This window comes from Takifugu rubripes, chromosome 22, assembly GCF_901000725.2.
Source record: "Takifugu rubripes chromosome 22, fTakRub1.2, whole genome shotgun sequence".
NCBI lineage: Eukaryota > Metazoa > Chordata > Actinopteri > Tetraodontiformes > Tetraodontidae > Takifugu > Takifugu rubripes.
Window position 1 is genome coordinate 4,341,687 of NC_042306.1, and position 26,003 is coordinate 4,367,689.

General features: G+C 41.5%; 2 protein-coding genes across 6 annotated transcripts; one reads left to right on the forward strand and one right to left on the reverse strand.

Moving 5' to 3' along the window:
• Nucleotides 1–1,665: 1,665 nt before the first annotated feature.
• On the reverse strand, nucleotides 1,666–9,172 carry tpm4-2 (tropomyosin4-2). 4 transcript variants are annotated; one of them, XM_011616201.2, is made up of 9 exons: nucleotides 8,865–9,123; nucleotides 6,697–6,822; nucleotides 3,448–3,581; nucleotides 3,254–3,371; nucleotides 3,092–3,162; nucleotides 2,934–3,009; nucleotides 2,741–2,803; nucleotides 2,596–2,665; nucleotides 1,666–2,102 (listed from the first exon to the last, which is right to left on the reverse strand). In XM_011616201.2, the coding sequence occupies exons 1-9, from the start codon at nucleotides 8,976–8,978 to the stop codon at nucleotides 2,020–2,022; spliced, it is 855 nt and encodes a 284-aa protein (XP_011614503.1). In that variant the 5' UTR covers nucleotides 8,979–9,123; the 3' UTR covers nucleotides 1,666–2,019.
• Nucleotides 9,173–12,152: 2,980 nt separating this feature from the next.
• ap1m1 (adaptor related protein complex 1 subunit mu 1) lies at nucleotides 12,153–24,328 on the forward strand. Of its 2 annotated transcripts, XM_003975387.3 has the most exons (12): nucleotides 12,153–12,377; nucleotides 13,398–13,554; nucleotides 14,064–14,131; nucleotides 14,227–14,357; nucleotides 16,441–16,588; nucleotides 16,751–16,877; nucleotides 17,638–17,780; nucleotides 17,992–18,063; nucleotides 18,275–18,433; nucleotides 18,640–18,765; nucleotides 23,073–23,148; nucleotides 23,534–24,328. In XM_003975387.3, the coding sequence occupies exons 1-12, from the start codon at nucleotides 12,336–12,338 to the stop codon at nucleotides 23,554–23,556; spliced, it is 1,272 nt and encodes a 423-aa protein (XP_003975436.1). In that variant the 5' UTR covers nucleotides 12,153–12,335; the 3' UTR covers nucleotides 23,557–24,328. The 2 variants fall into 2 exon arrangements, with proteins under 2 accessions (XP_003975436.1, XP_029686468.1); XM_029830608.1 differs by lacking the exon at nucleotides 12,153–12,377 and having other exon boundaries at nucleotides 13,415–13,554; nucleotides 14,064–14,133; nucleotides 14,228–14,357.
• Nucleotides 24,329–26,003: the final 1,675 nt, after the last annotated feature.

A 26,003-nucleotide genomic window follows, 5' to 3' on the forward strand; every position in this document is an offset into this window, starting at 1 on the left:
ATTTTTAAATGAAAACTCATTACAGGGGCGCCATATATCACAGATGATATAAATTAAATAAATCCAATAACAAATTAACAAATAAATGGGTATTGCCATAGTGTGTAGTATTTTAACAATGTTTAAATGTAATATAGGTTACTATTTTGCCCATTAGGCTATATACTGTTTAAAATGATATGCGAATCAGTTAGATTTTTTTTTTAAATTCGATTTGGACTCCTTTAACATTCATGTTTAAAAGTTTTTGTCCTTCAGTTCTGGTTGTGTGTTTGTGAGCTTAGTGTGTCAAATATAAACAAGAAAGACAACCTATGTGTTTACACAGCTACACAGTAAAAGTCAGTCTTAAGAGGGGTATGAATGAAATAAAAGATTACAATGATGACTTTCTAAGTTTTATTCTGTCTGCATAGGTTCAAACAAGCTAATCGATTAGAATAAAATAGAATAGAATATGTTTGTCCCAAAGGAAATTATTGTGCCGATAATACACACACACACAGACACAGACACAGACACAGACACAGACACACACAGACACACACAGACACACACACCTAGCATGGCAAAATAGAGACATTTCCTCAAAACAAAAGAAAGTCTCAAATGAAAAAGGGTTCTGGGGAACTGAACATAACTCGGCAGTGTGTGACGGTCCTGAGAATGTGTTTTTGAACAATCAGTACAATAATAAAAAAAACACAATACATCTCAAGGTAAGCCAAAAAATAAAAATAAACAAATAACCATTCTCACTACATCAGTGATGGAAATGATCATAACTATGCAAAAATGACAACTGTAACTGGAAATCAGTGGGCAAATAGTATTTATTCTATTGTTATTTTAACACTTTTCCAGACGACAGGTCAGGTTCTACCTTCTCTGACCTGCAGAGTGCAGACCTACAGTGCAGCCTTATAAGAGTGTTGCTGATGTGACCTCCTGAACTGAGGAGTCAGCAGCTGACCTTTGATATGAACAGCTCCCTCTAGTGTACAACATAGTGCATAGCGACACACTTTTAATGGCAACTGAAGAAAATGAAAATTGTTCTGATGTTGTTGTTTAAATGATGCTGTTTTCCATACTACACTGGGAATCATTTTAGAAATGAATGGATTCTCTACAGGTCATTAGAGCAGTTTAAGCCTAGAGAAACTGTTAATAGGATTCATAAGTATTTACTCTTGGCTATTTTTGCTCCAATACTGGTCAGAAGAGTTCATTAAAATGTAGTGAATTTAAATAACGCTTTCAGAATAATGTTAAATAATTCAGTACATTCATTTGGAGTATATTGTTGCAACCACTTATATTTAAATCATTAAAAATAAAAAATAAAACTTCTTTTGTCCCTTCTTACCTGATCGTGCTGCAAAGTTTCCCATCACCTGGAACACAATCCAGTCCTATTTCCTATACAACAGTTTTATAATCCTTAATCCTGTCATCTTCTGCAACTTTGCTGTTGCTATAAATGTCTAATGAAGAAAATGGTTTTGTTTGCTTTGTTATATGTGCTGGTTGCTCCTTGCATCTCCATTAATAGAATATCCTCACATTTCATTTCTCATCTGACTTGACTTAACTTGTTGCTGTTTACATTCTATGCACAACTCATTATTCTAATTGAAGTAATAAACCACCAACAACCTTGAATCCACTGTGACCACAACTGCTGTATGTTTAATTCAATATATCTTTAATGGAAATACATATTTCTGGCAGCTTTTGTTAGTTTGTGTCTTGTTAAACATGTCAAATAATCCATGATCAACAGTAGCAACATCAGTTTTATTTATGCTGTATATCTGATCTTCTAGCACCAAAACTGAGCATCATTGGACCTCAAAACCATAATAACCTCTTAATGCAAAGGTATAAAGGAACTATAAATATAAAAAAGGGTACATTTTTTTTGACAGCCAGATATAAGAATGAAATTGAGAAAAACTGGATGGAATGTAGAAAATATCTTTTCCCAAAAAAGAATTTTTCCCATTGATTTCTCTTTTACAAGTTATTGAGCTCATGCATTGTTTGGTCCAGGGCCTGGTGCAATTCTACATTTTTCTCTTTTGCGATTGCGAGTTCATCTGCAAGAAAGAGCAGCAGCATGGTTAAAAGAAAGTGGCAACTGTTTTTTTTTTTAAATATGGAAACATTTTTTCTAAATGGTGAAGAAACGGAGAAACGCCAGCAGACAGTAGAGCGAAAGAAAGAAGAAAGGAGACAAGGTACATGAGAAAAATAGCTTTATTGTGCATTTAGGATAGATAAGAGAGAAGAGAAGAAACAAAAGCCTTCAGATCAGAAGAGCCGCAGCAAGAGCGAAGGTTCTGAGGGCAGCATTACAAGGTGTTCAGATCATTGAGGGCATGATCCAGCTCCTCGCTGATAGCCTTGTATTTCAGCTTCTGATTGTACAGTTCGTCTGCACGTCGGTGAGCAGAGAGAACGAGAGCAGGAAGGTGGGAAAAATGCAGAGTTGTGCAGATCAGGAAGGAAAAGAGAAGACAGAGACTGAGAAATCAGGACTGCAAAGACTGGTTGAAGGCAGCACGCGTGTAAATGGAGTCACAACCGTACCTTCTAAGTCATCGATGGTCTTCTCCAGCTTGGCCACGGTCCTCTCGGCGAACTCGGCACGGTTTTCCGCCTGTAATGAGACGAGGAAACGGGGTCATCATCCAGTCACAGCAGCCGTGTTCAGCTCCATCTGGGATAAACTTACCTCCTTCAGTCGGTCGTTCATGATCTTAATCTCCTCTTCATACTTGTCCTCTTTCTCCGAGTACTAAAAGGACACAGCAACATTGTTTTTCAGTGCGGTTAATTAAGTCGCATACTTTCTGATGCTACATATGAACGCTTTGTATTTTAATACTGGAAAACAGCTGGTTTGTTTGTTCGTATCAACTCTTTACCTTTTCAGACTGAGCCTCCAGTGACTTGAGATTGTTGGTGACATTCTTCAACTCTTCTTCCAAGTCACCGCACTTCCTGTGAGCAAGAAGAAGAAACAAATGTGTATTTTATGGCGGGATGCTTCATTCTTGCGCAGTTCTGATTTAGTCTCGCTTACAGCTCTGAGACCTCGGCCCTCTCTTCGGCTCTCTCCAGTTCACCCTCAAGGACCAGCAGTTTACGGGTAACCTGCCATAAACAAACAAACAAAAAGTTATATCAAAGCTGGGCAAAACCAGAAATGCTGAATATCCATGGAGCCCGAAGGTCGGTGGCTCACCTCATCGCATTTGCGGTCTGCCTCCTCAGCAATGTTCTTTGCTTCTTTGAGCTGCAACTCCTGGATCTCCATCTTCTCCTCATCTTTCATGGCTCTGTTCTCAATCACCTTCATGCCTCTGAGGAGCAGCGAGATTGGCACAATTCAATTCAATTTTTCCCCACTTCTAAATTAATTTCCCAGCCGATTCTCACCTTTCACTCTCATCCGCATTCTTCTCGGCCTCCTCCAGTTTCTGCAGAGCAGTAGCCAGTCTCTCCTGAGCGCGGTCCAACTCCTCCTCCACCAGCTGGATCCTGCGGTTCAGAGATGCCACTTCGGCCTCCGCCTAGATCAAGAAGGGAAGGAAAAGAGAGAGAGAGAGCAAAGGTCAGGGGCGAGCGAGGAAGAATTCTGCTGCCTCAGGAGGAAGGACACTGCTTAAGATGATTGAGACAAGCAATAGAAAATAATTCAATTCAATTCAATAAACAGCAGTTCAGTTTATAGGCATGCTAATGTAATTTTCTTTTAAAAGCTTTGCACGTCTTCTGCAGGTGATCAGAGTCACACACCGCAATGAGATCTGGACTTTGAAGCTTGAACATTGACCAAAAGCGCTGATGTCGTATAGTAAAGAGCCATAATTAACCCTGAAATGTCCGACTTCTGCTAAACCCGTATGTGTTTGGGGCCATGAGGGTGAGTCTCTCCTGTTTCCTGCTAGTCTGATATCATATAACCAGCCCGCTCTGTTCTCTCTGTCAGGAGAAATAGTTCAAATTACATGTGTGGGTGGATGGGGGGAGAAGATCACAGATGAGTAAATAAAAAAGCTGGAAAACACCATGAGACAATGCCTTTGGCCTGACTTTTATTTTGTGGGGGGAGGGGAATCCATAACCAGTACAATAAAATGACAGTAAAGGAAACAGCAGTTTGGACCTTGTTAAAAATGTTTAGAAGACAATAATTACATGTGTAGCCTGCTAATCATTGTGAAGGATGGTATGGATTATTACATTTCCCAAATTCCCTGCCAGGCATCGACCAATCGTTAGTATCCATTCATTGAAATGAGTAACATCTATTAGGTGCTCAGAGTACGGAATGCAGACTTAAGGAGTGCGAATTAAATTGAATCAAGTACGGTTAATGAGGACAGAAGTTCTTATACAATCCTGGAAAAGCGGCCTAGTTTTTACCGCTGGGGGCGGGTTTGACATAGATAACAAAGCCGAACTAAAGTCAACTAAGGAGTGCCCCTGCAGTGAGGCCGGCTGATCTCGCCAGACTTTGGATCGACCGTGAAGACGCGGAAAAAATAAAAACCACCGAGTTTCGCAACTGAGTTCGCGGCGGACGTTTTTAAATGTTACACCACATCCCAACTGCGCGCTTAAAACCTTACTAATTTCAAGATCTCTGGCAATAAAAGGTGATTTTTTTTTTTCCGAAAGAAAGGAAACGGTGAACAAATTCGAGAATTCTCTCACTTTTTCGCGCAGTTCCAGCTCACTGTCCAGCTCCCTTTGTATCGCCAGCTCACGCTCCTCCGCCTCATCAACTTGTTGCTGCAGGGTTTGGATCTTCTTCTTCACCATCTCCATGATCGCGACCCGATTGCTTTTTCCCCACCGAGCAAAAGAAAAGCGACTGCTCAGAAAGTCTGGCAGCGATCTCTGTGGTTTGCGCTGATAGGGGGGTGAAAAAAGTTGTAGAAGTGGCGATTCTTCAGGCAGGAAGTGAGAGGCTGGCCGGTGCTGGGATGTGGTGGTGGTGATGGTGGGGGGAGAAATGGGCTGGGAGTTTTCAGGAAATTTATGGCGAGATCCTCCAATCCTGTGAGGAAATGTGGTTTGAGATGACATCATAGGGGTTGGAGGGGAAGGCAGGGCTCTTTTCCGCCACGACACGAAGTGCATGCATGTCGGAATTTTTTTATTATGGACTTATAAGGCAACGACATTGTGTTGCTGCTTAGGCTGCATTTTCTGCTCTGATTACAGCAAGAATGAAAGAGGAGAAGCAGCACAATTACCTCCGGTGTTTTAAGTTCTCATTTTCTATTATTATCTGTATTTAATGGGTTGGGATTAGGAGCATTTGAGCACAACTTTATAAACATGTGTGAGTAAAACTGTGTAATAATAAGGTAATTAAAGTCTGATTTTGTTATAAATTTGAGTAAAATTCCAGTTAGGCTTGGAGTGACTAGTTAGGGTTGACGCACATGTAGCACACAGGGTTCAAGTCTGTAACTGTGTAGTTAAGGTTGAAAAGCAAGGGAACGCGTTACAGAAAGATAGAAAGACAACTTTGTGTGGGTCTGAGGAATTTCATTCACAGGTGAGGACATTTTTGGGGAGGTGAGGACAGTTTGGCTGGTTGTCACAACTTCAAAACGGCTTTTTGATGGTTTAGACTTGGGTTTTTGCGTGCTTGTGAGAGAGGGAGAGAGAGTTTTTGAGTAGGCTGTGAAGCAAAGGTCCAATGATTTACATGCAGCACTGGGGGACGGGTCTGTCATTGCTGCTGGGGCCTGATAAGAATCCTACGTTGATTTGGTTGCACTCCTCTCCTAAGGCACATTTCTTCAGTGCCACCGTCTATCTCCTCTTCTCCTGGACCCCACCCACCACCCTAAATACCTCGGTGTCCTGCACAACCAATGCTGCTGCATTCACCCCAGTCACAATTTTGCAGTGTGAAACTTCTGTGGCAAAGTAGCAACTTATGCAAAACAGATATCTTTAATGTGACTTTGGACCCTTCGGTGTGTCCAATATGTTCAGTTAGGGCCACGGTGTTGGGCTGTGCCGGCGTGGACAGAAAAAAGATCCTATTTTAAAGGCTTTTCTGAAGGTTTAAAAGCAACTTTTCCAGAAAAAAACCAGAATATCAGTAGAGTTGCATAAAGAAAAGGAAGCTGGAGCACTTGCTCTGCAGAGAACACTCACCATTTAGGTATGCTTTGTAAGGTCAGATGGAGGGGAGTGGCCTACCTCCACCCAGAAACATTGACTTGACTGGGTAGTGCAGTAACAGGTTTTTTTCTGTTTGCCTAAGCCACATTCCTGGGATTCTTGGACGGCTGCAGGGAGCGTTTTGTCTGTGCTTTTGGAAAAGCTCTGTTACAGATCTCACTAAGATGCCAGAAACTCGCTGACTCTCACTGCTTATGACAAACACTTCAGGATTTATGACATCGTGTTTTGCGGTAGCCTTAAGTGTAAGTTCAGAGCGTATAGTCTTTCGCATACGTGGGTTTATTTCTGCAGCTGAGAGGGAAGTTCTTAAGGAACATTTTATTTGGAACTCAGCCAAGTGTGAACGTCTCTGTCACTAATTTTCACCAGAAATCCTTTTATCTGAGAGTTTCCTTCACAATGCTCCAGGTTCGAAGTCGCAGTGTTCCACCGCGGTGTGGTTAATTCATTGCAGATGGCCTGTGATCAACTTACATCTCCGGCCTTCTTCTCCGACATCTCTAGTTTATCCTGAGCGTCCTTCAGGGCCTCAGAGTACTTGTCGACCTCATCCTCTGTGAACTTTAGTTTCTTCTGCAGAGCGAGCAGCTCATCCTCAATCTGGAAGAAATTCAGAATCACAGGGATCAGAGAAATCACAAAAAATATTTATCATTTATCCACTAAAGTTTCACCATTCATGTAAGATCGACAAACAAAATCAGGTGAAGTTATCGAAAAAACTCTGTAAATGCTCTGTAAAACTTTATTTTAGCTACCACCTGCTCTGGGCTAACATCATAGACTAAACATTGACGGCATCTGGATTGCCCCCCCCCCACACACACACACAAATACACACACACAAAAAATCCAAACCATGTGTTTTAAGCTGTATTTTTAATGAACAGCAGGGATCATTTTCCCATTCAAAGGTCCCACTATTACTGGGCTGCACCATAACTCTTCTAACTCTTCTTCTTTCATCCATTACCCACTTGTCTACCCAGAGATGCGGTGCAGCAAGGGTGAACCTAGACACAATAGGGCCAGCAGAAAACTGTCCTGAGAGCAACAGCATACACCCCTTCTGTCTGTCTGTCTGTCCGTCCGTTCGTCCGTCCGGATTTAACACCATTCTTTTTATTTGTTATACTTCTCTACATCCTTCTTATTCCACAATAAAAACGTAGCCAGGCCAGTTCTCTGTTCCAAACGGAGAATCTGGCTGATAGCAGCTGTGATGACAGCACCTTTATCATAGGCTCAGATGTTAAGGGTGAGTGTAACACGCTGTATGTCAACGTCCACGTTTGCCACGTTCACACTTGACACCCAGGCCGAAGCTAAAGAGTCAGATAGGCTTTACTAAGTGTATCACGGTTTATTTTCAGATGAGGTGTGAAAGTCTTGGAGAACTATCGGGTGACTTGCAGCATCCCTGGACTTCCTTCTCTGGAGGCCGAAACTCAGTGTCACATCTCAAAAATATATTTTACTGCATTTCCGTTACTCCTGATGGACCTGATGTTAAATGTTAAGAGTAGTAAAACATTCCGGTGATACAGAAATCAAGTCTGCGGGTCATTAAGAGTCACACAGTTGTAGAATCTTTCAATCTCGCTGCTCTATAAGCTATAGTATTCACTTAATTAGCCCCGGAGTTAATTAGTTCTGAAATGTATGCGTATTTTCAGGGTCTTCTTTCAGCCCAACTTGTTTGCCAATACCAAAGAAACTCTAGAAAATCGTCTTGGGTTTCCTGCTGGCTGTTTCTTAATGATGAACACACTGTCCATGTGTGTTGTGCCAGTGGCAGCTGCCACTCTTTGCTCTCTGAGGGGCTGATTAGGGCATTAGCCAACACAGGGCAAATTCCCCTCATACCCTAATAATGACCAAACCATCTCCCACATCCAGATAATTGTATCTATTTAGAAGCCTCAAATATCCTGTTACCTTTCCAGATTTCCTTGTATCAAGTGATACAAGGCTGATTAAATTAGAAAATAAGCTGTCTGTTCGCACTGCAAGACCAATTATGGATCTGCTGAGTTTAACTTTAAGTCTTTCTTTAAGGAGATAGTATTAGACTAAGAAAAGGATGCTGGCTAACATACTGCAGCCGGGGCAACAGCTGCTGCAGGGGAGTTGTTTTATCTCCACTCTATAGTCTTTAATTCTGTATCTTCACCCCTGTTGATGTCCTCCACCCTCTGTTGTCCACCACAAGACAGGACTAAAGGCATCTGTATCAGTGTCTCTCTCTAATTCAGCTCTTTCCTGTTCTTTCAAAGATACTAAACACTCTATATTAGTATTGGCATGTTGCAAAATTGGATATTTATGGATTTATTTTGTGTCAAATTCTGAAATAATAAAATATTCAGCCATAGATCATAATCTTGTTTCACCTCACAAACCTAATTAAAATGAATAGATTCATCCAGTTTTTATAAGAATCAGTCGAGTCTTGGCCAAGAGTGTTCCAAAAGTAATTATTGGTGAGGTAAGTAAGTAAGCTAAAGTAATTGCAAAGGAAAAGTCATTGCTAAAATCTAATATTTTTTCATTTCAACAGTATTCCACTGTGTGAAACTAGAACTAGACATTTAACTCAGGGCAGCATACCCACACTATCATCCCATCAAACCTCAGCTCACCTGCTTGCATTTTTCCTCTGCTGACTTCTGGTCACTCTCAGACTGCTCTGCCCTGTCGATGGCGTTCTCCTTGTCCAGCTTCAGCATCTGCATCTTCTTCTTGATGGCATCCATTTTTTTTCGTGTGTTTGGGCCTGGCGGGTTTTGAAGGAAACGTGTAACGTCTTCAGGTGGAACGCTGCGGATGCGTCAGCGAAGATGCCTCACGGGAGACGAGCACGAGGCTGAAGGGAGGAGAGGGTGCGAGAGACTGAGCGAGCGTCGAGAGGAGGATGCACACTGTGCGCCGGCAGGCTCTGAGTGACTTCAACTTGACCAAGACTTTGGAGACTGCCCAAGTCTCTAGTGACAGCCCTTCCTCACCATTCACCCCCTCCACCACTCCCCACTCAGGCTACTCTAGAACTCAACACCCCCCACCCCCCCACCCCAAAAAAAATCTAAACTTCACCTAGTGAAAAAGTGGTGGAGATTCTGTCCTTATTTGGATTACTTTTTGTTTTAAGCATTTGACAAAAGAAGTGGGATAATGTGACTTTGAAATAACTCCGTGTACGTTATCCTGAGCAGCGGGAGCTTTGGGCTGCGTATGTATACTTTTACTAAGGAATGTTTAAGTTGATGTTAACACCAGAGATGGTAAGAAAAAGACGTACTTTTCATTCTACAGCCAAATTTAAAAAAGAGCTGCATGGAAAATGATCCAGCCAAAGAAAATGTTGGGGGAAAAATCTGTCAGCATGTGATCTACAGCAGGCAGCCCACTTTATAGTTAAGCTGTGCAGACACAAACCATGGATCTACTGCAATTAAGGTCATTTTAATCACTATTGGTTTGACTGACCTTTATTTAGATCACTTTCTGGGGGAAAAAATGTTGGATACAGCTTGTATTACTGAGATTTGTTGTAGAAATGACAGGCAAAACAAGAGAGTATGTATTCATTTTGATTTTGAATTGTATATTTTGTCTTGTGAGTGTCTCAGAGTCGTGGAACAGCGTCTGCTTTGCTTCACGCCAGTGACACGGGCACTAATGAACTCATCCTCTTGCTTTCAGCTCTTGTGTGTCAGCCACACCAGCTAAAAATAAAGATTACAGGGAACATTGAAGACGCATCTGAAGATACACTCGGATTCATTTTCATTTTCGTGCTGCATTCCAGTGTCAGAAGGTCTGCCCTCAATGCACCTTTTACGGCTTTATCCTAAGTGTAGAAATCCGGGTATGGGCTAGTTATTACATGTCAGGTCCATTGAGATCATTTGGCGTAAACTGCAGACAAGTTGTCGTAAAACAGGATTGTGCCTTTTTTTTTTTGAACCGTTGTGGGAGTTTAATACCTTTAAAATCCTTAGAGTTTACATCATGGCCGGCATGATAAGAAGAGAAGGCTGAGCCTTATTTGGTCTGTTGGGATGCTAGTTAGACAGCGTTATCATGCCTGACTTCTCAGTCACAAATATTGACTCTTGGGAGTGTGTGTTTTTACAGTAAAACCTTTTGACTTGTTAATTTTGCAACTGCAGGGTGCAGAAAGGGGGCCCTGGAGAACATCCAACAGACAAATCAGGGTGATGGAGAGAGAAATAGAGGCAGAGTGAATCAGATGTAGAGTGAGAGAAATCAGAACCCTCCCACAGGAACGCCAACTAAACTCCTCATCTCCTTGTATGGTAAAAAAAAAAAAAAAAAAAAAAGAAAAACTCCCCCAAAAGCCACAGGATCGCAATGGGAGTTGAGAAAGTATGAATCACGGAGCCACTGGAATAGTGGACCAGACTACAGCATGTATGAATACTGCTGTGAGCAATACAAACAACTTATGCTGGCCTGAGGCAATTGATATCACGAGAGTGGCATGAAGACCCAACTGTTACAGCTTAACATGAAATTCTCCTACTGGGTGATCAATTTTGCACATTGGAATTTATGTTATTTAGTTTCAGTAAGAAACTGAACCAGACATGTCCACTCATCAAGCAGAGCAACTACGCTGACCCCTGACAGTGTCCAGACCTCATCTTACCAGACCAGGGATCACAGATTTGGCACCTTGATGACACATAGTTTAGCTTGTGAGGACTTGCCAGTGTTGTGAAAGGGTTTTCATCTGTTTACGGGGCTGTTGTTCTTTCAGAAACATGACACATCCATGGTAGAGGTCCCTACATGTTTTCATTCAATCTCATTGAAGACGTTTTACAGTGGAATCTTCCTACGTGTGTATTTACTCTGATTTCTCATTTATTTGTCAGTTTCAATGTAATTATTCAATGTGTATAAAGGTCCATGTATAGTATTTACCATACACGTTGCCATCTGATACATCCGAGAGTTAGCTTAGAGTTTAGGTTTATCTGCAGATAACAGCATAAGACATGACAAGGAGAAGCTTTAAAAATGAAGGCAAGAATAGATACGTATAGCTTCAAGACTAATCATACACCAACTTGCACATATGTAAACACACATGTCAACACACACACACACACACACACACACACACACACACACACACACACACACACACACACACACACACACACACACACACACAACACTAAAGGCTTTCAGTGGTAACAGGTTTAAGTACTTCTTCAAATATTGAGCATGTTATTGAAATGGTCACAGAACAAATGATTGACTATGTTAAATCTAGGCTTTAGAGGGTCTGACACAAATATTTTTACACATGATTTTGGATCCTGATAGAGAATACCGCTGCTACTGCAGAAAGGATTGATATTGTGATAACTGGCTCCAGTGTTTTCAGGTGTGGAATACCTGACTGGTCTTGCAGTTTGGAGAACCCAACCCACCGTAAAACTGGACTAAACTGGAATACTGTGACCTTATCATCTCTCATCAGTGCCTGACTTCACTAATGATCTTGTGGCTGAGTGGAAGCAAATTCCTGTACAGGGTTGCAAATTCTTGGGGAAAGAACAAAGGATTGGAATAAAATCAAGCATGTTATTGGAAATAGTGCTACTTGTTTAATGTAACTTTTTCTCTGCAGACCCAACAGAATGTACAGTGAATAAGAGTATGTGAAAGGATCCACCAAACATAAAATGGTTGATGTGGAATGTGCTTGCCAATATAAAAACCATGACTATACTTATCATACTTATAATCTCTTTTACAATATATGCCTAAACAAACGTGTGGATTGTGAATGCTTTGTAATGCGGATTGTCCTACTATCCACTAGATGGCGTTAAAATGTACAAAAGGGGAAAAATAAAATGGACCAGTGATGTTATGAACCCTCCCAGTCAGCTGGTGGCGGTAGTGAGCTATGAGGCTGTTGTCACGGGTCGGAATTTGGAAAAGGTGGCTTTCCTGTTTCCAGTATTATGAATGGAAGGCTGTTCTTTAATTTTATCCCTGGCTTTGTAATTACTAAATAAAATCATTACGGTGGCGATAAAAAGCTGCGCAAGGCTCACATTAGCTTCGTCGAGATGTCTGCCAGCGCAGTGTATGTCTTGGATTTAAAAGGAAAGGTAAGATAACGGACCGCAGCTGGTTGCTAAGCTAATGTTAGCCTAGCCGACATTCTTCGTTGACAGATTATGATGTGGCTTTATTCTGCAGCGGTGCTGGGAACACAGCAAAGTGCTTTGAGTAAGGGTGATAGAGTTTAGGCTTGTACTTTAAACCAATATAGTGCTCCCTAGTTCTGAGGTAAGAGTAGTCCGAAACGATGGAAAAGAACACTCAGGTTATGATGTCTTAAAACTTCCCAACCGGAACGAAAAGACAACATTTGCCTCAGAAACCTAAACCTTTGCCTTTTGGTCGTCTCTGCAGGGCAAAAAGACGTTCATTTATCTACATTTAACTCAATTTCCTTGTCCTTACGTCCTTGTCCTTATGTGCATTTTACTTGCATCGTAAAAATGTTCCATCAAAGTCGAGAATCATCGAATGATACTAAACAAATAATCTGATGAATCATTTACAAGACATATCTAATACTTGTGAGAAAACGATGAATATGAATAGCTGAGCAACAGTTAATGTGGTTAATACATAATACCCCAGAATCGATAATCCGTGGAGAAACAGTCGCGCAGCATGATGGTTTAATTTTCCCTTAACTTTTCACTTAAATGTCGAGTGGAAACCAAGATCATAAAGCCCTGAATTAATGAACATAAAGTTCACATAGTCAGATTCTCACAGTCCCAAATGCAGGTAAATATATTTGACACAATCAGTATTATGCGACTGAAATACGGATAGATTTTTAATAATAATCACATTTTCATGCTTTAAATATTGGATTTAAGGTGATGATCAAATCAGAAGACATAATGCCTAATTAGTACTTTGGACAACAAACCAAAGTACAAGACCAAGGCTTGGATTCTGTCAATATCTTCAAATAAATAAATCAACATCGTGATGAACATTAATACTCAATCACGTATATATTGGGAGATCAAGGAAATGTTAAAATGTATTCTGTTAAAAACCTGGTGCGCTCAATCATGCATGTGGCTAAAATCTGTTCGTTGCAGGTGCTTGTGTGCAGAAACTACCGGGGAGATGTGGACATGTCAGAAATTGAGCACTTCATGACTCTTCTGATGGACAAAGAGGAGGAGGGGACCCTGTCTCCAATCTTGGCACACGGAGGAGTTCGTTTCATGTGGATCAAACACAACAACCTGTACCGTATCCTTGTTTTTTAGGGATATTTACAATATTGAGGATATGTAGGATGAGGCCTCTTTTAGAACCAAGTTCAAGACCAGTTTTATCTTTATGTCACTGGTTTCCACTAAAGATTGGCCAACATGTCCAAGATCCACGGGCATGTTTAAAGTGTAAGATAAGGTTCAATCAGATGGGCATCCCTTTAAAACAATACAATAAAAACAACCCATAAGTTAAAAAAAAAAATCCACAAAATTATATACACAAGGCTAAAGCGATTGTATATTTTGTTACTTATGGCTCATTTTTATTCCATTGTTTTAAAGCCTGTAGAGAACTGACACATCAGATCAAAATAAAGATATAAAGATAAGAATTGTCAGTGTTAAAATGCAAATATTACAGTGAGAAGCTTGCAGCAGCCAATTCCAAAATGCAGCCAACAAATGAAAGAAACTATTTAGATTTACGCTTATGTGTATGTTTTCATAGCTTTTTCAACTATTATTCTTAACGGATCAAATCAGTGGTGGCGACATCCAAGAAAAATGCGAGCGTCTCCCTGGTTTTCTCCTTCTTGTACAAAATCGTCCAGGTATGCTTACAATTAGCCGTACTTATGTCCATCATATGTAGAGAATAAATTGAACACCCTGTATGTTGCAGTGAATGACAAACATGGTTCTTCAGGTTTTTTCAGAGTACTTCAAAGAACTGGAGGAAGAGAGTATCAGAGATAACTTTGTCATCATATATGAGCTGTTGGATGAGCTGATGGACTTTGGCTATCCTCAGACCACCGACAGCAAGATTCTACAAGAGTAAGTACTGTCATCCTGTCTGAGTACCATGAATTTAGTTCATAGGCATTACTTCAGATCAGTGGTTTCCAAACTGGGGGCGCGCCCCCTAGAGGGGCGCAGTGAAACTGCAGGGGGAGCGTCAAAAATAAGCTGGAAAATACAGTACAATTCTTCCATGTATGAAGGCTCATATCTCGGCCCTGCAAAAGCACTTTGGGAAGTATTTCCCTGAGGATTCTGCAAAATATGACTGGATACGAGACCCCTTTCAAGCAACTGCACCTGTAGACCTCAGTGCCACAGAGGAAGAACAGTACATTGGCATGACATCAAGAAAGAGACTACAGTTCACATCCACTTCACTGGCTGTGTTTTGGATTGGAGTGGAGAAAGACTACCCACTACTTGGCCAAAGAGCTATGGACATACTGTTGCCTTTTGCCACATCCTATTTATGTGAAACAGGGTTCTCTGCAGTTGCTGTAATTAAGACCAAATATAGATCCAAGTTAAACATTGAACATGAACTGAGAGTGGCTATTTCCAAACAGCAACCTCGCTTTGATATGTAGCACTTGTAGCACGAATGATGTTGATGCAGATCTGGTTATCATTTCAGTTTGAAATTTGTTAGTGTTGCACTGTTCCTAAATCAAAATGTTAAAATATGAAGTTAAATTTACTTGTCTGAATGCTGGATGAATACTAGAATTCAATATCAGAGACAAATATTACTTTTAACTGAGATGTCAAATTCCAGTTAAAACTGTGTTTGTTATTCTGGATTCATTCCAGTGTTCTGGATCAAATCTGGTCTGAAAAGATGAATACAGTTTAAATTCCTCACTACTGTTCATGGTGGACAGTAGGGAACTGTGAGGAAGAAGAATCCCAGTTAAAGCTCTTCATCAGGATGGAGGCTCTCTGCTGCTACGATGTGAGCTCTGTATATAATTATATTTTTAAACTGAGTTGAAAGTTTGTTAGTATTGCTATTTTTCAGCATAACAAACAATAGAAACTGTAAAATTGAAATGTGAAGTGATATGTACATATTTTAGAAAGAAAACATCTTGATGTATTATTTAATTTATTCAAAACAAAGGAGGTGCGATTGATTTGGGGTGGGTGGGATCGGGTGCAGTGAGGGGTGGGGGGCTTACAATGATCTTATATCATCAAAGGGGGGCTTGAGAAAAAAAGTTTGGGAACCACTGCTTTAGACGAAGATTCTAAGACCTCAACTTGGTGTTGGTCATGAGGAGGTTAAATGTTACCGGTTACTCTGAGTTATTCCAGCATTTCCACCAGCATCTCAAATGTTCCTGTTACTGTTGTCTGCAAGCCCACTGCAGCCTATAGGAATATTATATAAATCCTACCTACAGGTTATATGCGTACTAACAGTTTGCATCTCCTCTGGTTGAGCCACTGTGGAAGTTATTGTATTTTAAGCTTGAGTCCTCAGTTGTTCTGCGCCTTTTTGTTAATTTGTTCCGCCACAGCTTTCCTGGTCATCTCACACAACATAATGAAATGTGTGTACTCGAAGAATATGGAATTCTCAACCTCTCTGAACTGTGCTTCTCTGCTTTATTTGCCAGTCTCAGCTTTTACCCTGGCAGTACCTAAAGGACACTAGAATAACATTAGCCATTTTAATGACCCAAAACATGCTGGGGAAAACGAACTACAACCCCTAAACAGAATGTTCACTGTTAATGATAGCTAAAAGACATTTCTTGCTGTTCCAGTTACTTATTGAGACTAAAAAAAAAAACCTTGTGGTTTGAGCTTTGGTTTAATTTTAGCAGTTTACATCAGATTTTCCTGATTGTCAGTTTTGTTGTTGCATATATAACCATTGGTGATGCATATATAACCAACTGTGGCTGATGCAGACATTGTCATTGTCATAAGTCACCTCTGGAGTTCCCCCAGTTTTCAGAGCACAGCTGTAAGTCAGACAATCCTCCCTCATTTGCCGTGAGACGGTTTTGTTCCTTGCTGCTTTCTGGGAACTCGCCAGCACAGGCAGTCTGTTTCCCCTTTTCACTGTGGTTCACCTCAATGTTTGTGTTGCCTTTTGTCTCTCTCGCAGATACATAACCCAGGAGGGCCACAAGCTCGACACAGGCGCCCCAAGACCCCCCGCCACCGTCACCAACGCTGTGTCCTGGAGGTCAGAGGGCATCAAGTACAGGAAGAATGAAGTCTTCCTGGACGTCATTGAGTCAGTCAACCTCCTGGTAGGAACTCCTTGATTTAAATTAACTGTGTTGCTCAATAAATGCTCGTCACAGTGTAAACGTCCTTGCTGTTTGCATCACACCATGGGTAGGTGATGTGTGCTATGTCTACTCAAGAAAGCTTTCAAACATCACGTTGTACTGCTTTTTTTGACATTTCAGGTTAGTGCCAACGGTAACGTTCTTCGCAGTGAGATTGTGGGATCCATTAAGATGCGCGTCTTCCTGTCTGGGATGCCTGAGTTGCGTTTGGGTCTCAACGACAAGGTTCTCTTTGAAAACACTGGACGTGAGTTCCGCCCTAAAGAAGACTTAACTTTATAGTTATGGGGAAGTTCTGTGGTGCCCTCGGCATGAACTGCAGACAGGACAACCTAGGACATGTGATTGTTCCCTGGAAGCCATACAGATGTCTCTCAGAGCTGATTGTTTCAGTAATTCACACCAATAACCTTAATTGATACATAGCTTGATATTTGATACATGTTTTTTTCCTATTTTTTATTGAAAACCCCAAATCCAATGTGTCAGAAAATCACAGAATATTTTTAATGCAGATTTTAAGTGTAGAAGCGTGGGTCCAAAAAGCATAAAGTGATACTACACAACATTGTTATGGCTTTTAAACTACCATCCAGGCATGTGATTTTAATGCAGCACTGCCAGAGGTGCTGAAGGTCAGGTTGAGTGCTCTTATGCAAAGTTAGTTCACAGGATTCATTATGTAAAAGTTGTTATGAGTTGTAAATGGTGAAATCGCCTAATTCCCCGTTTTTGCACAATGGCTGCTCTTAAGTAATCTAATGTTCGTGCAGATAATGCTTTTGAAATGCATTTGAAGAACTGCACCAGGTGTTCTTTTGAGGATACTCACAGTACTTAGTTACAATACTGGACATTAATAAAATCTTCAGTTTCTTTGCCCCAATATGAGATGATATAAATAATATATTTCTTTTTAACATTTGAAGCAACATATATTACTGAGCTTGGGTTTCTGAAATTAGCAAAAGATTGAAAAAGAAAGAAACTCATTTTTTTAAATGCAGGTGGCAAGAGTAAATCTGTCGAGCTGGAGGACGTCAAGTTTCACCAGTGTGTTCGTCTGTCTCGCTTTGAGAATGACCGCACCATCTCCTTCATACCTCCCGATGGAGAATTTGAACTTATGTCGTACCGACTGAACACCCATGTGAGTATTGTGGGTCCTTCAATTGGCCCAGTTAGGTGTGGCAAGGCTCTTTTGACGTTCATGTTCATTGCCCTTGCATTGTTTTGTCCTGTCCACGAGGTGGCGACGTTGTCGCAGGTTATTTTAACTGACGTCTAGTCTATTGTATATCACTTGTTAATTTAACGAAACGAATTGTAGTTACAATATGTTTTTGTTTTGCGTGTTTTAGGTGAAGCCCTTAATCTGGATTGAATCTGTTATTGAGAAACACTCCCACAGCCGAATCGAGTACATGATCAAGGTTTGGTCACTTCATGAGTGCATGTTTTTAATGGCAAATGAAAGTGATGAGCGCTGCCCTGATGCTTTTGTGCAGCTGTTGCTTCTGTTGTGTTCATGCACTACAAAACCTGTTTAGTTCTTGTTCCTAACTGTCATTAGAACACTGGTTTTGCAGCCTGTTTAGGTGCAGCATTGGTTTTTAAATTTGACCTGTCTGGTTCTCTTGTCAGGCAAAGAGTCAGTTTAAAAGGCGTTCCACTGCCAACAACGTGGAGATCCACATTCCAGTGCCAACGGACGCTGACTCACCCAAATTTAAAACTACAGTGGGCAGTGTGAAATGGGTGCCTGAGAACAGTGAGATCGTCTGGTCAATCAAGTCCTTTCCTGTGAGTGAAAATTATGAGTCACTATTTAGAAACACCATCATCACCACAATAACATGAGTAAAAATCACCCAACATGTGCGATCAAGGGTTAAAACAATGCCTTCTAGTATTTAGCTGCACTTAGCTTCACATTAGCTTTCAGTTCACGTTTTTATGTTTAAGAAAAGGTGTGTTATATCTAATGTTTGCTTCGTGACGTGTTAAAGGGTGGAAAAGAGTATTTGATGCGAGCCCACTTTGGTTTGCCGAGCGTAGAGGCTGAAGACAAGGAGGGCAAGCCACCGATCAGTGTCAAGTTTGAGATTCCATACTTCACCACCTCAGGCATTCAGGTACAGTATACACACATGCATACACACCTTCAGTCCAACATGCTTTTAAATGCCTCCATTTGAGATTTTTTTCTTTCAAATTCAGCACCTGCTTGTATGTTAAAAGAAATTCACAAGCCTAAATATTATCACACAAACCTTTCTTGCTTCACTTTACATCAAGTCAGTCTGTCTATCAACCCTTTATAATGATCCAATTCTGTGCTGTAGTAAATATAATCTGCGTGCAGGTGAATCCTTTGATTTCTCTTAATCTGGGATTTAGAAGTTGTAAAGTGTGACTTTGGCCAGAGGGGGCAGTAGAGGAGCACTGCTCTCATAGCGGCTAAGGACGTTTCTCCTGTTGTAGTCCAGAATGGGACTGTTCTTCACCTTTAGCTAATCTCTCCTTCCTTTTGTTGTCACCAGAGTGATAGAAAACTACACTGATTGGATTTTATTTGTGATTTCCCATAAAACCTGAGAAGCGAGTGTTTTTCCTTTGAATGAAAACTGTTGCTGACCACAGACTTAGAGAGACATACACTCACTGTATAATCACAGCAGTCCTGTGATTATGCGTGGCACCACAGTAACACAAAATTAAGTGTCCCCATGTCCTCTGAAGGAAACAGTGGCAACCTGACAAACTTGATTTAAAAATGTTATTCTTCCCAAAGAAAAATGAGATGTCATTACACAGCTTAGAGTTACAATATCCAGGCTTAGCCTAAGCAGAATTTATTTAAACAAAGTTATTCAAATAGTGGATCTTTTTTTTTTTTTTTTTTAAATACTCAAACCTCTTGTTTCTATCTATAGTACGCTTATTTCACTGTCGAGTTCTGCTTTGTACAACATGATGACTGTCAAGAGGGTTGTCCATGTGTCATACAGCTGAGTTAATTCCTAAACGGTGCATAATAAATGTACATTTAAATACTTATTTTTCAACGCTACAATGCAACAATTAGCTGCCCCAGTTTTTTGGGTGATAAAAAGAGTTTGTTGCAGAAATGCGCCTGTGCTGATGTGTTTATTAAACTCAAAGTTGAATGTTAATATTTAATTTTCTCAATGTGTCTCTGCCCATCATGGTGGCCATGTGTCATTAAGATCATGAGTCTTTTTTAACGACCACAGTGCTCATCACCTGATCGTCACCTGTTGAGATCACCGCTCAGACGCTGATCGCTCCACTACGTCACACCTGAGATTTAGCCGGCTCATGAGTTTTGTGTCCTTGTTGGTAGGCTGCGTGCAACAAGTTGAATCTTTAATTAGTGAAGCTGTTTTAATGACACTTTCATAGGACTTTTAGAACAGAAGTCGTCCTTCGCGATGCCTCAAAGTTTCCATATCATCGTCAGTAAAACATGATTAAATTGTTGCGAACATTACGCAGCCCACTCGGAAACCATGGAAGCTCAAACCCAAGTTAATTGAAATAAATAAGACTTTTAATTGGGGCGGTTTTGGCAGTATGAAAAGTGGCAGCTGCAATGATCTCCTTTTCCTTCCTCTCCAAATCTTTGCCAATCGATAAATGAACAGATGTTCATGTAAAACTGACTGCAGCTTTAGCGATTGTTTAGATGTTTGTAGATGTTTTTACGGTGCCATTTTGGAAAACCTGTTTTGTAAATCCCCTCCATTAGGAGCAGCAGTAAAAAAAAAAATACATTATGCTGAAAATGTTAAACTGAAGAATTTAAACCTTTTTTGTGCAGATGTTTGTGGTTTGGATTGTTCAGGATTGTTTTTGCAGCATGTGCACAGTGGTTTTATTTTTCAAAGGTAGAAATTAAATGACTGAAAGGTCAGGAAAAGGTGAGGTGAGACAGTGCACGCTTTATAAAACTAGCTCAGGCTCGTTCAGTAAGTGCTTTTGCTTGATTGATCATCCAAACACAAGAACAGTGCATGTTTCCTGTTCTCCAAACACATGCTTCATTTGGGTGAAAGTGTTACTTAATGATTAGATCTTACCGCTAACACCCAAGTCTTATCTGATTAATCAAAGAATTATTAGAACTTGGACCTGTTTTGCAGCATTCAGCACTTTCTTTGGCATTATTTTCAATTTGATTTAAAAAACAACTTTAACAATGAGAACCCATAGAATAAAATGGTGTTCCTTCAGTGAAATCTCTCACTTCTTGGAGTAAAGCCACCCGCTGTCCACCCTTGGGACATTTTATGACCTAATAAACATCAGTTTTGCAAGAAACTCTCCAATCAGGTTAAATATGCTCTGCAAACATCTGGAAAATAATTAATAACATAGCTTTAGTAGTTAAGAGCAGTCAGTGGAGACAGTGTTTTATAGTGTTGTGTAAATTGCACATCCATCCAGCTTATGTAGGTTTAGAGTTACAACTTCTAGCTAACTGCTCCCAAAACAAAGCATGTTCACCTCAGACTCGCGTGTCACCAATAACCTCATCTGTTATTAGATGTTTACAGCACGCTGGGCCTCCAACGCTAATCCAGCCAGTGAGACCACTCTGTACATGTGAGAAGAGCCTATGAAGTTTAATTAGATACATGTAAATATCAAAGCTTGAGAAAGTTCCTCTTAACTCTACCACTAAGTGCAGGGGCCAGCACATGTGAAGTGTGCATGATGCGCTTAAGTGCACCCTTAAAATTTAACTAGAAATGGCGTAAACCTTACAATTTGGCCGAGTGGTCGTCACAGCAGAGCTAAAGTTAGCTTCAGCTAATGAAGTAGCTTCTGGTTTTAGGTGAGACCAACCAAAACAAGATTGACAAATGCATTTTGGGCAGCATCTTCTGCCGGAGACCTGATAAATCCAGGCCACACATGTAGACTGTACTTACCACACGAGATACAACAAACATCCTCCTTGGCCCTTCTCATCTTACAAGCCATAATGATATTTTGTGGAGGACGGCTTTTGATGCCATTTTGCTGACTGTGTACCCACAGTGAGGCCAACTGTGTGTTTACCCCGCTGGGTTCAGAGAGAAATGCTGCGCCGGCAGACTCGGTGATCCCGGGTCTGCGCGTTTGTCGTCTCTGCGGCTGCGGAGTTCTCTACCTCTTTGACTTCACTGCGTAGTGGAAGGCACGTCCAAGGCCTTACCAGAGGTCTGTGGCACAATTTCCTGCCTCATCTGTTCCAGTTTGTGCAGGACGCTGCCACGATGGAGCCGTGGCAGCGTCCGCTGGAAAGAGGCTGTGTCAGCATTGAGATGGCCGAAGGGCAGATCGCTGTTACCTCGGAAGAAAATACACACATTTACAAGCCACTGCAACACCTGCGCAGCACCAGAAGATTGTTTTACAATCTCAAAGTGTTTTGTGTGTCCTGAATATGAAAATCAGAGTCCAACCAAGTTGTGTTTGAAAGGACAAGATATTTTTAGAGCAGGTTCTTCAAAATCAGGGGTGTGGTAACATTATTCTGGTGAAATATCGGTTAATGGCTTGTGAAAGTTGCTTCATATTTGTGCTGATGTTAATTTTTTTTTTCACTCTGGAGCCTTGAAAAACAGCGTTACAGTGTGTGAATTCACATTTTTCTTCTCCCTTGAACAATGTTTCTGCTTCTCCCTTCTCACGGTGACTCATGCTGCTGTTTTCTTATTACCTACCTCAGCCGAGTTCTGAAAGCATGCAGTGTTATTGCAAAAGTATTGTAAATATCAAATAATTACGGATTGTTCTTTACAATCGTAACAATCTTAAGCTACGATTTGTAGCTTCTCTATGTATTCAGAGACGCGACTGCAGACGTGGTTGTTTTCAAACATACTAGCTTTTATGCTAGCAGGGTACACTGGTTTGACCAACTCAAGAAGCCCCACGAACAGGCAGCCGAAACAGCAGCACCTGTGGAGGAAGCCAACATGTCAGGCACCAAAACAGCCCCCATATGTGTCTTGATCCCACAGACCGCTGCAGCCAAACCAGAACATCATAAAATCCACCCTGGCAAACATATTTTCATGAATTCTGGAGCTGTTACCACCTTTACAGCCCAACAAAACCTGAATATAAACACAAACACAACCGGGAGTTTTAGAAATAGATAACGAGAAGCAGGAAAACAAAAATGGCGCAAGCTTACATATGTGCAGTCATGGAGAGTCTATATAGAAATATAAGACGGTTATGAGAGACGATGGAGAGAGCAAATAGTTTAACTCTGCATAAATATTATCATCTTTCTTTCAGAAGACGAGCAACAGCAGCATGCTGCATAAAATGTGTCTGCTTGAGCATCACCTCCCCGTTCTTTGCCCTTTGGAGAATTTGCACCTCCCCTTTGTGAAAGAATGACTTTGTTTTCCCTCCACAGGTGCGTTACCTGAAGATCATCGAGAAGAGCGGTTATCAGGCCCTGCCTTGGGTCCGCTACATCACCCAAAACGGGGGTAGGTCAATGGGTCAGCAATAGAGTGCCCACATGTGCAGTTATGTATTAGGCAACAGTTGGGCAATCCAGTGCAATGCGGTGGGAACCAACCTTGCACTGATGCAGTTCTGTGAAAACGGGATACGTGAGGCAGTGAGGCAATGTGGCAACGTCCTGCCAAATGTGGGAAAGTGAACTTCTTTTTTAAAAAAAAAAAGCTTAACCTTCTCCGATCATCACACCGAGATTACCGAGATTGCACATGTCAGACTTTTTTTTCTTGCTAATTGCCAAACATCCTCCTCTCATTTCCTTTGAGTTCCATTCACTCTGGGTGGAAGACATCAGCTGCGGTCGCTCTCTTCTTTGTCCGTTTGATTGAGTTTTGTTCATTTCCTCCCCAGATTATCAACTCCGGACCCAGTAGGCGGTGCCTCAGCTGGCAGCAGGGAGGTGGAAATCAGAGGGGGGGGCGTCAAAGCCGCTAATGCGCTATCAATGGCAGGTGTCAGTCATGTGACCAGAGGACTGTCAGTATCTACTTGTTTCTCTTTTTCCATTTGTTGATGTTTTATTAATTTTCTGATCAGTGCAAATATTTGACAGAGCTTTCAGTCAGAGAATGTAAAAGAAATAGATTTTATTAATGTGTGGCTCTTATATGCCAAGGTAAACAGGAGTCATGTTTACACCCAAACCCCTGCGGTGCACAGATGCACACAGTCTGTCAAAATGGGTCGACAAAAAACAACCATGTTACAATTCGCGCGTAATGTTACTGTGATTGCGTTTCCCATGGGTTGAAATCTTTTATACAAAGCTGCTTTGTTCTGCCACGTATCTTTTGTGTTGATCGTCTGTATATTTGTGACACGTTAATGTACTTCAGTGTTATTTGATCGGTAACTAAATCGTATAGGACAGTCGGCTTCCTTTGTGTTATGGCCTCTATCGATACGTGCCAGAAGGATGCCTTCCCGCATGGCTGCTGCGCTTCTGATTGGTGTCTGAGACTCTGTTGACATTCAACTTTGCAGAAGAGAATCAAACGTGGTCAGTCTTAGTTACACATTGAATAAATCGCCTGTTGCAATACTCATTTTCACCTCCGCACCAGTCGTCCCCCCCAACGCACACAAACACACTTAGTTTGTAACCTCATTATTTTAAATCATTAAATGTCTACATAGGGAAAACTGCCTCATCGTCTCCTCATTTCAAGTCTGGCGTCATCGCAGGGAGCTGTCATAGCTTCCTCCGTGGGCACCTGATCCGAGGGCCACTGGGAAGAGCAGAGGGGAAAATCCCCAAAAAGACACCGAGGGGAAAAAAGCGGGAGGGGTCCCGTGTCAGAATCCCGGACGTTTTTTTCCATTGCGTCCTGGAGGTCATTTTACAACAGTGCATCCGTTAATACTCGGGGTCCTGTGATATCATAGGCAATTCAGGGCCGGCGCTCGGTAAACACGTAGGCAAGCAGGGGAGGATGTGACTCAAGCTGTGGTCAGACGCGCTAAAAAGAAATGCGAGATGGGCCAGCACAGACGGGCTATTGTTCAGGCCACGCCAGACTGCAGTGGTCCCACATGAGGTCACCGCTGAAGTTTGTCTTGTAACAGGACTGCGAGACTCCTCATTCATGGGAGTCCAGGCAGGTGGAGGAATACGTCAGCGCTGACCCCCAAATCTGTTTCCATTTCTCATCAAACGATATGTTTGATTTCAACGGCCAGATTAGCCCCCCCCGTTAAAAGGTACCTAGACAGCAGGTTTCCACACCAGAGCCAAATATGATTCATTTTTAAGATAACAGTGTTTCTCAGCTCTCAGCGGTCCTGATAGCGATCGAGATCACGTTAAACATTAACCTGCAACTGACACGCACTAACTGCTTAAGTAGTGCCCTCCACACACACGCACACACACAATCTCCAGGCAGGTTATTTGCCCATTGATTGAAGATTCCTGAGAAATCTTAAGAAGTATTTCTGTTTTTAAGCTGTTTCCACCGCAGCGTGACTGACCTAGTAAAAGTTTGCTGTGTTTGGAACAGGGCGGCGGCATGTTCTATTGGTTTATAGGAGTATTTTTTTACCCCGTGTCCGCATTTTTCTGCTGAGTTGCAGACCCGATTTCTTAGATTTGCATGTAAATACTCGTCTGATCCAGCCGTGAGCGGGTATGAAACTCATAATAACTCCTACTCAGACCAGGTTAGCTCAACCTCTAACTGTGTGGCACTGGGATGATCATCAGTTTTACACCATTGTTTATTCCTGCTGGCGCTCTTAGAACTGTTGCTGGCATAATTTATGCTCTCGCTCACAGTTACGAAATCGCTACAGGACAGGCCTTGGTTGGACACGCACGCTGGTGGTTGGTCTCGGTTTCTGTGATACTTGGCAGAGCGTGTGAATATAGTGTTTGGCACACGATGAGAAGGCTGCTTTCAAGAAGCGGACCTGACTTGCACCTCGTCTTGTACGATTAAGAGCAGGGGGAAAAATAGGACCCACTCTGTTCAAAAATATTTAACATAAGGACATACTCTCTTATCTAAGTGTAACCCCCCAGGCTTGTCACAACATGTTTGTCAGAGGGCTGTTTCTCGCTTATGTTGAGAAGGAATCATGAAAAAGTCACTATATACTTAATCTGAAGTACTGGAGCCATGAGTAACACACATCTGCACGATTGCAAAAGTCTGTAACTGGGATTTAGTGACACCTAGAGGTGAGTGGAATATTTCTACCACCTGAATAATATTCAATATTGTCCCAGCCCCAAACTCTTTTGGTTTACTGTCGGATTTTATTAGGGGTTAATTTCTAGTGCTTTATAGCCACTTTCTCTGAGCCAGCATCTGTGTAGAAG

What these genes read in the sequence shown, in the direction of transcription:
- ap1m1 (XM_003975387.3), top strand. Translation starts at nt 12,336, where the DNA reads ATGTCTGCCAGCGCAGTGTATGTCTTGGATTTAAAAGGAAAG. An exon ending in TCTCTTTGAAAACACTGGAC is followed by an intron (nt 16,878 to 17,637) that starts GTGAGTTCCGCC and finishes TTTTAAATGCAG; the next exon opens with GTGGCAAGAGTAAATCTGTC. An exon ending in CGTACCGACTGAACACCCAT is followed by an intron (nt 17,781 to 17,991) that starts GTGAGTATTGTG and finishes TGCGTGTTTTAG; the next exon opens with GTGAAGCCCTTAATCTGGAT.
- tpm4-2 (XM_011616199.2), bottom strand. Translation starts at nt 5,106, where the DNA reads ATGATGTCATCTCAAACCACATTTCCTCACAGGATTGGAGGATCTCGC. An exon ending in TGGAGGCTCAGTCTGAAAAG is followed by an intron (nt 2,804 to 2,933) that starts GTAAAGAGTTGA and finishes GTGTCCTTTTAG; the next exon opens with TACTCGGAGAAAGAGGACAA. An exon ending in TGAACGACCGACTGAAGGAG is followed by an intron (nt 2,666 to 2,740) that starts GTAAGTTTATCC and finishes GTCTCATTACAG; the next exon opens with GCGGAAAACCGTGCCGAGTT.